The sequence below is a fragment of the Nothobranchius furzeri genome, chromosome 12 (assembly GCF_043380555.1).
Source record: "Nothobranchius furzeri strain GRZ-AD chromosome 12, NfurGRZ-RIMD1, whole genome shotgun sequence".
Classification (NCBI taxonomy): domain Eukaryota; kingdom Metazoa; phylum Chordata; class Actinopteri; order Cyprinodontiformes; family Nothobranchiidae; genus Nothobranchius; species Nothobranchius furzeri.
In genome coordinates, this window is record NC_091752.1 from 28,887,850 (window position 1) to 28,900,758 (window position 12,909).

General features: G+C 42.6%; 1 protein-coding gene and 1 long non-coding RNA gene across 2 annotated transcripts in view; one reads left to right on the forward strand and one right to left on the reverse strand.

Moving 5' to 3' along the window:
- On the forward strand, window positions 1-6,417 carry wnt8b (wingless-type MMTV integration site family, member 8b). Its single transcript, XM_070541989.1, has 6 exons — window positions 1-203; window positions 710-743; window positions 1,533-1,671; window positions 2,256-2,381; window positions 2,464-2,606; window positions 5,851-6,417. Exons 1-6 carry the CDS (start codon window positions 133-135, stop codon window positions 6,415-6,417), a joined length of 1,080 nt encoding a protein of 359 aa, XP_070398090.1. The 5' UTR covers window positions 1-132.
- LOC139061979 (uncharacterized) overlaps window positions 2,139-12,909 on the reverse strand; it is a 20,696-nt gene continuing 9,925 nt past the window's right edge. The window contains exon 3 of the long non-coding RNA XR_011515591.1: window positions 2,139-2,641. This is a non-coding gene — a long non-coding RNA (uncharacterized lncRNA). The remainder of the gene's footprint in view (window positions 2,642-12,909) is intronic.

The window sequence follows — 12,909 nt, forward strand, 5'->3', positions numbered from 1 at the left end:
TTGGGACGAGAGCAGCTCCATTTCAGAGCCCCCTCCTCGAGTCCTGATAGTGAAGGACCATGTGCTGGTAGCGCACTCTCCTCTCCATCCTTGTGCCGCCTACAGGCTTTGGACGAGTCCTCACCTGCCAGGATGTTCATCCACTGGGAAGTTTTCTATTACGTTTTTATTCTCATGACTCACATGAGATCGTGCTGCAGTTGGTGAGTTTCGTTTACAATAAATATTATTTAATCCAGTTGGAATTCCCATTTACTTTACTGAAAATGGAAAATATTCCTGAATTTATTTAATTAATTTCACTTGCATTTGTTGGAATATTTTTATAACAATCATATAAATGAATAATTTACCCAATTTTCAGTGATTATTTGCATTTTGTGTGGCTTGTCAGGTTTGTGCAAATTTCCTTGAGTTTTTTTTTTTTCAAAACAAAAGTCTGAATATGATCAAAACTACATTTATTACAACACAAGTTTCTAAAACCATCTTGTTAGGGAGTAAGTGGAGCAATTTACTTAAAATATTTGGACATTTTTATGAATTTGACCGTGGTAAAACCATAAACCCCCAAACGGGCCTTGATTTAAAGCATTCACCCAGACCTGCAGCAGACTAGTGTCTCACATGTCCCAAAGCACACTAATGAGAGATGTTGGCAGAGGAATTTGAGGTGGACACCGAGTGAATAAGCTGTCTCCTTTTCCAGGTCAGTGAATAATTTCCTGATGACTGGACCCAAGGTAAGCCAACTTTCTTTTGATCTTCTCTGTTTCTCCCCTCAAAAGAAAGAGGGATAGAAACCACTGCCCTTGTGTTGTTTTACCTCTGCTCTTCTACCTGTCTGTGTGTAACAAAAGACACAATATCAGTGATATTCTTGGCCTTTTGTGATTTCTTCCACCCCCTCGGTACACTTGACCTCCTTCAGAGGCTCTGTGTGTCCGAAGGGTTGAATGTGTGAAGAGGCAAGGACAGGCTACGCTGTAGTGGGTGGTCATCATTAGTGAGCCAGACCCCAGTGAAAGAGGTGGTACTCCATCTCCCTGAAGGCCACTTGAGACATATTAGTTATATTATCATTCATGCAGTCTGAACAAGCAGCGGAGCAGCAGGACGGAGTGCACCGGTCTGAGAAAACAAAAAGATTCAGTGTTGCTGATGGAGTTTAAATTGTGTGTTAAAATCATCAAATCTCAAAGAAATTATCATTTATCCTTAATTTTTACTGTAAAAAAGTGGAAAACAAACATTTAAATAAATGGAATTTTATTTAATTTTTCATTTGTTGTTTAAATCACTTGTTAAAAGTCCAGATTTGATTAAATATTTCCCTATATATTTAAATCCTTTATTAAATGTAGCCTCGTCTTGTGATTTGGAGAAAAAAAAACATCAAATTAACCCTCTTGAAACATTTTACTAATGGGTTTATTATGACCGTTTCCTTAAAACCAGCTTACCGCAAAATGTGAGATCGCTGAGCACTTTTACACGAGTCTACATAACACTATCTATCTCTGTGGCTGCAGGCGTACCTCATTTACTCAAGCAGCGTAGCAGCAGGAGCTCAGAGTGGCATCGAGGAATGCAAATACCAGTTTGCATGGGACCGCTGGAACTGCCCGGAGAGAGCTCTGCAGCTGACCACACACAGCAGTCTGCGTAGCGGTAAGTTTCCAGAGAACAAATCTCAAAGCAACATTTCTGCACAGGAAGTGTGCGTTTTGGATGGGTATAAACACACTTCACAAAATCGGCCAGAATCTCCATCTGGTGGCAAATTAAACGTTACAAAGAGTCAAATAAGTGTTGACTCTAATATAAATACTTGTGTTAAACACAACATAGAAAACTGACTAATAAAGGCTTATTTTTACAACGTTTTATGATATTTACACTGTAAGAAATGATGTGTTAAATTTACTTTACCAAGTTATGTCAACTGGTTACACCAAACCTTGTTGCTGACATTGAACGAGCAACATACATCTACTTTTAACTTCACCTATACAATTGTATGCTTTTACGTTTAAGTAACTGGGTTTAGTGGAACCAGTTGACATAACTTGGTTAGGTAAAGTCAACATCCCATTTCTTACAGAACCAATACGTCTCACAAAACTATGAATCATAGCTAAAGATTAAAACCAAATCTTCAGTTTTTATTACAAATCAGCAACTTGTTTTAATGTTTGTTAAAATAAAAATGTAAGTAATGAGACAAAGTTGCTAACAAGTTATTTTGCTGACAGCGAACCGAGAGGCAGCGTTCGTCCATGCCATCAGCTCTGCCGGGGTCATGTACACCTTAACCAGGAACTGCAGCCTGGGAGACTTTGACAACTGTGGCTGCGACGACAGCAGAAACGGACAACGAGGTCAGAAAACAACACCCGTCTGCATCCTGCAAACGTTTTGATGTGATTTTGTGTAGAACTCTAGTTTCGTTTGTCCTCCTAGGCGGCTACGGCTGGCTGTGGGGTGGCTGCAGTGATAATGTTGGCTTCAGCGAGGCCATCTCCAAACAGTTCGTTGATGCCTTGGAGACTGGGCAGGATGCTCGGGCAGCCATGAATCTCCATAATAACGAAGCTGGGCGAAAGGTGCAGTAGCTGGCCCCTGATTTACCTCGTCCACTCTGAAACGGGAAATGAGTTTGTAGTATAACATCTTGTACACTAAACAATGTCAAAGACTTGATTTGAAAAAGAGGTTGAAGTGTGTTGCATTTTTTTAAACCCCTATGTCTCTCCAACTGATTGCTGAGTGTAAAACATCCTTTGAATTATTTTTTCCTGCTCAGAATAACCCTGAGTGTGCCACCCAAGTATCCCTTTCACGTCTCTATAAACGAGGTGCCACTTGTCCCCAGTGATAACAGTGTGTTCGGCGTACCAGAAGGGCCTATTTACAAGTGCTGAATGCGCCTTATGACAATACTTCAACTTAGGAATCCTGGGATCACTGGTGCAAGCTTAATTAGAGATCCTGCAGAGCCAGACACTGCACAGCTTTCCGTATTATTCCGCTTTCTTAAAATAAGTGTTTAGTTTTATTCTTGCAATAAGGATTCCACATTTATGTTGGTCTTTGTTTGGCCCTGGGGGAGTCTGGGGGGACCACAGGCGTGCAGCTGAAGTGTTCTTTGTTTATGGTGCCTTTGCTCCCCCCCGTTGGGCCCTGGGATCCCCATGGCACCTGGAGCATCATTGTAACAGAAAAAAATGAGGATAGAAAGAGAGAAAAACTTCTTTTTTTTTCATTTTTTGACTCAATGGGATTCTCCATTGGGTCCTCACTCACATGAAAACATGTTGATAATGAACATGCTAAATAAATACTTCAGTGTATTGTTGGTGGGGGGACTACAAGCCTTGATGTGAAACTTTGGTTCATTCTCACCTTAGCAGTTTGTCCCTCTCTCACAGAAAGAAAACACCCCTTTTCAAACGACAGCTGTTTTGTGTCGAGTAAAGTCAGGAGACACCATGGACAACAAAGAAACGTAGCTATGGACCTTGACGCCGCTTTCTTTTGAGTGTATTCATCTCTTCTTTTACTCAACTAGACAACTTTAATAACACAATGAGTTAATTTGGCAACACATCAATCAACAGACAAAAGAGATTTTGCAGACATTGTATGCACTCTTTGCACACAATCGTAGATGGTGCAATTTTTTTCATTTAAAGCTGCACCATGTAAGAATTTTACAGTGGAATAATGATTGTCTAACGTGTCAGTCATGCTGCAAAGAAGGTTACATTGAAACAGATTTTCTTTTCGGCTGTCTGAGGGGTTGTCAGTTGTTTTCCTTATAAAATGGCTAAAGGGGGACGTAGTCTTTATTTACAGTCTGTAAGCCTGCAGGGTTGCGTGGGCAAGCACTGCTGCGTTGACATTTGTTCTTCACCAGCGAAGAGCTTCAGAAAGGTTTGCCAGTAAAGAAGCAGCCCGGAAGTTATTTCTTGTACGCCTAGAAGCCACGGCTCTTTTTGTTTTACTCTAATGTTAGGTGAAGAGGGCGCTAGCGTTGAGCTAACATTGTTAACAATGAACTTGAAAAAAAATGTTGTAAAAAAATCTCAAGCTAGTTATTAATAACTCAATGTAAGGGCTATGATATACTTGCTGTTTAACGACACAAACGCTTGTTTAAAATGGCTGCCACGTGTTCCTTACGTTGATTTGTGTGCGTCCCCCAAAATGAATGAGACGCATCTGAACACTGCAATATCAAGTAACCAGTAGGTGGGGTTGACAACACGAGCGAGACACACTCACCATGTTGACTCCGTCTCTGGTTTAGAGGTCTTTCACACCATCTACCATACCGCTGCTGTCTTTTTTTCTGTTGTTATCTCAAAAAAAATTGTTCATGAGTTATTTTATTGATGCCACGTTTGTTTTGGTTGTACCCACAAACCCAATCTTTTTCCTGTATCAACCTTTTGCCTGCATCAATGCAAAGTTTTACAGCAAGTATGTTCCAGACCTTACAGTGAAATGTATTTATCTCATCAGCATACTGTGTACGAGTTGTCTTTGCTTGTCATCTAGAATGGTAGTGAAATAATCCAGTTTTGTTTAGAAAACCTACACAAGCGTGTGTACGCACACAGGTGCTCACGTGGTGCTCTCACAAGTAAGGACTTGGGCATTTTGACACAAAACCTAAAGCTGTGGTTGGTACTAAATGCACTATGAATTATTACTTTTCAGCAAAAAATGTACTGTTATATATCCTAATACGGTTGGCGAGGTGATATTTTGGTTTTGTTGTATTTTTGGGTGTACCCTTTTTTTCTCCTTTTTCTGCAGGTCTAGAAGCAGATTCTTCTTTATCCTTATTTTTTAATTTTCTGAACCTTTTACTCTTCCCCCACCTTGTCCTTTCCTCTAACCCCTTTCGCTTTAATTTTTGTCTCAATGTGCATTTAGATGTAAAACAACCGAAAATATTTCTAAAAAAAAATTTGGGATCAGGCGAGACAATATAACTGAAGATATACCGCTCCACCTGTGAAAGTAAAACTGTAAGGCTAGTCTTCGGCTCTCAGACATCAATTCTGATTACTTTACCGCCAGACAGGACACGAGGAAAAAAAAAAAATAATGGACTGCAGTACCCAAACTTGACCACACAATTTCATTCTTACTTTATTCCTACACTTTGCACCTTTAAAGTTACACTTCCTTTTCCGCTTCTCCCTCTACTGGTTGAAAGCAGAATTACAACTGTTGTAAACAACCCTGCTGTTGCTAGTGCTAATAACAAGTTGACGCAAACATGAGCCAAATTATACTAAATAAGCCACAAAGTAAAAAGATCCACTCCTTTGGACAAAAAATATTATTACTTATCAGTCCATGATTTCATAGCCTCCCTTTTTCTTTCAAATAATCCACTCCAAAAACATTACTGTTGTACTTTTACTTTCAGGCTCCACTGTGATGCCAACAAGGAAAACTTCTTGTGGTTTTGATTGACAGTCAGTGAACTGAAAATGCGAACTGCTAGCGTGTATATGAGCTACTGGCACAGCTGTTGCTCTAAAGCAGATAGAGACCTCCCACTAGTGTTCATTCCGTGTATATATGTCGATGGTTCATACTTGAACCATAAAACTGTTAAGTTCAGCTTCTGCTCAGCAGAGGGCTACAGTACTGTCCAAAGTGAAGTTGCTCAAGTTTATGGCTCAAGAACCACTGAAACCAGTTTGAAAGCAATAACTTAAAGTGTTAAAAACTGTTTACTTTAAAATTCAAACTGCATTAATATTTCAAACCTGAAGTAAATTTAAGCTTTAGTGTCTTAAAACAAGTTTTCCCTTTTGGTGGTTGCAGGCTGTGAAGGGGACCATGCAGAGGACATGCAAGTGTCACGGTGTTTCGGGAAGTTGCACCACGCAGACCTGCTGGCTGCAGCTGCCAGAGTTCAGAGAGGTGGGGAACTACCTGAAGGAAAAGTACCACAGGGCTCTGAAAGTAGATCTTCTACGAGGAGCGGGGAACAGTGCAGCCAATCGTGGAGCCATCACAGAGACCTTCAGCTCCATCTCCCGCAAGGAGCTGGTCCATCTTGAGGACTCTCCCGATTACTGCCTGGAAAATCGCACACTGGGCTTGCCGGGCACTGAGGGCCGCGAGTGCCTAAAGAAAGGCAAGAACCTGAGCAAATGGGAGAAACGGAGCTGCAAGAGACTTTGTGGAGAATGCGGGCTCGTTGTGGAGGAGCGCAAAGCTGAGATGGTGTCAAGCTGCAACTGCAAATTCCACTGGTGCTGCGCCGTGAAGTGTGAGCAGTGCAGGAAGACGGTGACCAAGTACTTTTGTGTGAAGAAGGGAAGTCAGAGAGGGAGGAATGAGAGCGCCACAATTCGTCGAAAGAGCCTTAGACTGAAGAAGCACTGAGCATGTTTGTGACTTCATCACATCACTGCAGCTGATCCAGACTGCAGATGGCATGTGTTCTGGACAAAAACTTTACATTTCAGACCAACCTGTCCTTTTTTTAATCAAAGATTAATGACCACAGTGTCACATAATAGAAAAAATAATAAAGGTGATGTTGGTATTTTGTAGAGTTTTTTGTTTTTGGGTTAGTCTAAATGTATTTAAGATATATTTTTATATTTTTTACATTTTTAAAAAAAGCCACATAGCATTAATATCGCTTTTCTCTGATTTTTTTAAAATCCTTCACCCTGTAAGTTATTTATTCTCACTTTTAACACAAACCTTGGGGGGAAAGTGGCGGTTTGATGGTTGATCTGTAAAACACAAAATGACACACATTTCTTTCCTTAACACCCACTTGGTTGTATTCATACACACGGACATTTTTGTAGTTTTGTTCAACTTTTTAAGATGTGAATTGATTTTACTGTGACAAGTGTTGATATTTCGGAGCACGGTTTGCTCTCCCGTCCTCTGTCTCATCCTGACATTTGCCCTCTTGATGTATTTAATTGTACATAAAACGAAGCACTTTGTACTGTACATTGTTAATTTATTGCACATCGTTTTCTAGTTTTGCTTTATTGTTAGTTGCCTTTTTGGGTCCTTTTTCTATTCTGATGTAATGAAAGAATAATAAATCCTTTAATTGTGCATAGTTTCAGGCTGAAGAAAGTACTCATCCTTCGTTTGCATACGTTTTGTGGCATCAATGCCTTGTGGTTCGAAGTAAACACAACTTTACTCCTCGCGTTGCCACCATTGGGGTTGGGGACACTCATTGGCAAACCGAAAAGAAAAGAAAGCTTTCTAGCGAACTCTCCTTCCATCACGCCTTTCTCAATTATGTCTCAACAAATTCCTCCTGTTCTCCCCTTCATCGTGGTAATCCTCGCTGAGCGCTTGGAAGTTTCTTCACTGTTTAATTCTAGTTTAATTAACTTTGTCCAGACAGAGCAGGGCCGTGGGGGTGGAGGGCATGAGGTAGGTCGCCCCTAAAAAAATCATTCTGCCTCTAATTTTGTATGCTAATCTCCTTTTTCACGCCGCACCTCCTTAGGAAAGAGGAGGGAGCAGAAATGTTGGGAAAACTTTGGGCTGCTTGTGCAAGGCTTCCTGTGGCTGTTTTCTCTCCGGGCCCACCTATTTGGATCCTTTCACTCCTCTAGGGCCTTCCTTTGCTCGATTTAACAATGAATGCAGAGCTAATCAGCTCTCTCGGAAACGCACCACTGTCGAAGGAGGTAATCCCTTCTTCTCTCCTCTCAATGGGCCGTCGCCTTCTAAAGAACTTTGGGAAAAGGCTTTGCACAGATTCACACTGTTCGCTCAAAAGAAGTTAGTTCAAGTATTGTGCCCAGACAAATGAGTTTTATAAACACATGCTTGCCAGGGTACTCGTGCCACCTGCGAGGAAGGAGTGCCAGCCCAAGCAGACCAGCACATGGCAGCCAAAGCCGAAGCCCTTCAGATGAGAAGAGACATGAAAGAGGAGATTAGAGGTCCCATTGAGAAGGGGGCGTTCATTTCTGCACCTTCCTCCTTTTACTCAGTAAAGTGTCAAGGAAACACCTTGTTGACATCTTATTTACCAAATAATGATCATAATTGGAACTCCTGTCTCGTCTGATGACCTCTGCGGGCCGGCTGGGTTGCTCGGCCATTGCAGGCACCAATCTTGTTGCTCAACAAAGAACCAAGCATACCGAAACTCTGTGGAACGTCTCCAAATGTTTGTGTCAAGAAAATGTTCACTGAAAACCTTCAAAGATAAAATAAAACTAATGGATCAGAGCTGTCAAAGCTTCATCGGAATTTTGAGGTCCTATTCCTGCTTCACAAATGAAACGCTTGCACTCCATTCATTTGTGGTGGTGGTGTTGCGTGTGTGTGTGTGTGTGTGTGTGTGTGTGTGTGTGTGTGTGTGTGTGTGTGTGTGTGAGAGAGTGTGAGTGTGAGTGTGAGTGTGAGTGTGAGTGTGTGTGTGTGTGTGTGTGTGTGTGTGTGAGTGTGTGTGTGTGTGTGTGTGTGTGTGTGTGTGTGTGTGTGTGTGTGTGTGCGTGTGTGTGTGTGCGTGTGTGTGTGTGTGTGTGTGTGTGTGTGTGTGTGTGTGTGTGTGTGTGTGTGTGTGTGGAGGGGGAACCAGACATGAAAAAAGTTGATTGCAGTAAAGTTGAGCAGACTGGCACATTTCTGAAGTCCTCCACCATTTCGGTGAAGATCAGTTGCGCATCAGCAGCGAGGATAAAAGAAAGGATCGCTCTAGCAGGCAGCGTTTAAAGATAATACTGTGCTTAACCTGGAGACCTAATGTCAGGTGCTAGATTTCAGGTTCAATAGAAACACTGAAGCTTCGGCCTTGAAAATGTTGCATATACATGCAAGTAATGCAGACTTCCCCGTGCAGAAACAGACTCTAAAGTGAGTTCAAAGTTTTCATAGACATCCAAAAGAAGATTTGTTTGTTTTGCTGTCACGTGTGTCGGATGATGTTTTAAAATCATTTAGCATATTTTCTTGTTGCATTTTGAGCCATTCTTTAAAGGAGTGGTTGACTCAGTTTATAAATACATTTGCATTGGTCTCCAGTAAGTCGTTCTAAGTGAGAATAAATATACCAGTGCACCATTTCTCTGACCTAAAAGTTGCCCAGATCATAGCTGAGCTTCAGACAGCAGGTTTTGGAGTCTTATTTCCTGATATCTGGACATCTCGCCCCAGAATGGATAACAGCAACGTGACTCTACCACTGACTTGCAATGCTGATGTTTTAGCTCCACATATAACAAGCCTGGAGGAGTTCTGAGGTGTGGTGTAGTTGCTAATTCTAACGTTAGCTTAAATTAGCTAAAACATCTGCTCGTGAGTCAAGATGGGCGAGTCCATAAATGCTAATTCACAGTGTGACGTAGATCTGTAAGTATTTTCAAATCCTAGATTTTCACCGTATATTTTCTGTCAGAAGCTGATGCAGGAGATAGGAGTAGGAAACTGTTTTTCATGTTCAGCCTGCAAGAAAAGGTGACAGATCACAATCAGAAAAAAACATTTGAAAGTGGTTTTGTCAGCAGTGTTGCCACAGTTACCTTGAAATAGTAATCAGATTACTGACTACTGATTACTCCTTCCAAAAGTAACCTAGTTACTTTACTGATTCATTCATTTAAAAAGTAACTAAGTTAGATTATGAGTTACTTTATTAGTTACTTTTAGCATCTACCAAAAACACTCCACTGCCTCAACATGAAAACTACAACCTGTTTTGCCAACACTCACTTTATTGCAAATGCTTTTTAACATTAATGTCAACAACGTATCTCCTGACATTTTAAGCTGAACTTATAACCTATTGCCTGACATAATGCATGTTTGTATAAAATAAAATAAAAACAGTCTTTCTTGACCTCACTTAAAATAAATAGTATTCATAAAAAATAAAACACACAGAGCCAGCACACAGCACACATTTTTGCCGCCCCCCCCCCAATCGATGTTATTTAATGAATTGAAATCTGAAACTTACCAAAGTTACTAATAAAAGTTTGTTCACTTTATACATAGCCTAGTCTTTGGTTACAAATTGGTTGTTTGTATGCCAAAATAAGTCATGTGTTGTATGTAAAACATTCTGTCAGACTATTTTTCAATATTAATAATTTATGTCATTACACAGCTGTATTAAATGCTAATAAATTATCCTCATCTTATCCATTGGGAGTGTCTTTGTTAAGGCAGTAGTACCAGTACATAACCACTAGGCGTCATTAAACTATGTAAACAGAGCAAATATGTTTATCTTATTTGCTCTGTTTACATTTAATCAACACATTTAATTTAAAAGATTTTCTGCAAAATACAATAGCTTACAACATTTATAAATGTTGACAAATTAATCACATGATATTGGAAAGACATTTGAGAATAAATAGATGAATTTGAATGGACTGAAGCATGTTTAAAGGTGCAAAAACAAACTGTAAACATGCAGCCTAAGTTATTACAGTATAAATTTAATACAATCTATAATCTTAAAAGAAAGTATTTTAATAAAATGAAAACATTATCTTAAGTTTTGATCTTGCTTTATGCTCATTCAGGCTGTTTTTGCCTCTGCTGAATCAGAAATTCGGTGTGAATTTTCTGAGTGTGAACTTATTGTTTGTTATGCTATTTGAACATTAATAAAATTATTTGAAAAATAATTAATAAAACCAGCAACACTTACCAAGGAAACCATTTAGCATGCTCCACTCCGGGATAATCTTCAGCCTTCCAGCATCACAGGCCTCAGTCACAGCAGAAACATGTCTAAAGAAATGTTCCTTGTGTGGCAAGGTGGAGAAACGAGGGCCCGGGCAGGATTCAATCCCCAGACTACCAGGTGAGAGTCACGTGCGCTAACCAGTCAGCCAAAGGGACATTCCCTTGGCCAAGTGGCCAGGGCACTTGATCAATCGGGACACTGTGACAGGATGCTCACACTGTCACACTTAGTTAAGCTTCGGTTTCTGTCTCCATATTTCCTCTGTGATGCAGAGGAATATCCAATATTTTGAGAGGGATGGTTTAGTGCAAAGTACTCACGCATCCTGTCATGTTTGGTACCACTTTGCAGGATCAAATGGGTAGCTTGTTAATACCCTTTCTGGGTCTATAGGCTCCTGCTGTAAATATTGGGCTCACTTCTGGCTGGCTGCTGTTCTTCCAGTTTGTCCTTCTGTGACGGCTTTAATGTTGATGGCGTTGGCGCTACAGCATCTTCCACCGCGTTTTCGGGCCGTGTCTGCTGCGGGTCTGGCTTGGCCCCGGCCTCTGGCTCTGCTGACTCGAGCAGGTTCATAACTGTCTCCCAATCCCTCCTACCCTCACTCGTGAACAAGACCCTAAGATAATTAAACTCCTCCACTTGAGGTAGGACCTCTCCCGCGACACGGAGTTGGCAAGCCACCCTTTTCCGGTCGAGAACCATGGTCTCAGATTTGGAGGTGCTGATCCTCATCCCAGCTGCTTCACACTCAGCCACGAACCTACCCAGCAAGAGCTGAAGGTCAGAGCTGGATGAAGCGAGGAGGACCACATCATCCGCAAAAAGCAGAGACGAGATTCTCCTGCCACCAAACTCGACACACTCCACACCACGGCTGCACCTAGAAATTCTGTCCATAAAGGTAATGAACAGAACTGGTTACAAAGGGCAGCCCTGGCGGAGTCCAACCCTCACCGGGAACAGGTCAGACTTACTACCAACTATGCGGACCAAACTGACGCTCCTCTGGTAAAGGGACTGAATGGCCCTTAACAGAAAGCCACCCACCCCATACTCCTGGAGCGTCCCCCACAGGGTGCCCCTGGGGACATGGTCATAAGCCTTCTCCAAATCCACAAAACACATGTGGATTGGTTGGGCAAACTCCCATGCCCCTCCATCACCCTTGCAAGGGTATAGAGCTGGTCCACAGTTTCACGGCCAGGACGAAAACCGCATTGCTCCTCCTCAATCTGAGATTCAACTATCGATCGGACCCTCCTCTCCAGTACCTTGGAGTAGACCTTTCCAGGGAGGCTGAGGAGTGTGATCCCCCTATAGTTGGAACACACCCTCAGGTCACCCTTCTTAAAAAAGGGGACCACCACCCCGGTCTGCCACTCCACAGGAACTGCCCCTGATGAATCATGAATGTTGCAGAGACGTGTCAACCACGACAGCCCTACAACATCCATAGCCTTGAGATACCCAGGACAAATCTCATCCGACCCAGTGCTCCGCCGCTGTGTAGTTGTTTGACTACCTCAGCAACTTCTGCCCCCAAGATTGGACAGTCCATCCCCAGGTCTCCCGGCTCTGCTTCCTCCTCGGAATGCGCGTATGTGGGAGTGAGGAGCTCCTCAAAGTATTCCTTCCACCGTCCGACTATAGCCCCAGTTGACGTCAGCAGCTCCCCATCCCCACTGTAAACATGTGAGCGAGTTGCTGCCTCCCTCTCCTGAGGCGCCGGACAGTTTGCCAGAACCTCTTTGGAGCCAATCGATAGTCTTTCTCCATGGCCTCAGCAAACTCCTCCCACGCCCGAGATTTTGCCTCGGCAACTGCCACTGCTGCACCCCGCTTGGCTATCCGGTACCTGTCTGCTGCCTCCAGAGACCCACAGACCAGCCACGCCCTGTAGGCCTCCTTCTTCAGCCTGACGGCTCCCCGAACCTCTGGTGTCCACCAGTGGGTACGGGGGTTTCCACCACGACTGGCACCAGCCACCTTGTGACCACAGCTAGCAACAGCCACCTCAACAATCGCAGAGTGGAACAAGGCCCACTCGGAGTCAATGTCCCACACTGCTCTCAGGATGCGGTCAAAGCTCTCCCGGAGGTGGGAGTTGAAGACCGTCTTGACAGGTTCTTCTGCCAGGCATTCCCAGCAGACCCTCACTATGCGTTTGGGTCTGCCAGGTC

What these genes read in the sequence shown, in the direction of transcription:
- wnt8b (XM_070541989.1), top strand. Translation starts at nt 133, where the DNA reads ATGTTCATCCACTGGGAAGTTTTCTATTACGTTTTTATTCTCATGACT. An exon ending in CAGCAGAAACGGACAACGAG is followed by an intron (nt 2,382 to 2,463) that starts GTCAGAAAACAA and finishes TTGTCCTCCTAG; the next exon opens with GCGGCTACGGCTGGCTGTGG. An exon ending in ATAACGAAGCTGGGCGAAAG is followed by an intron (nt 2,607 to 5,850) that starts GTGCAGTAGCTG and finishes TGGTGGTTGCAG; the next exon opens with GCTGTGAAGGGGACCATGCA.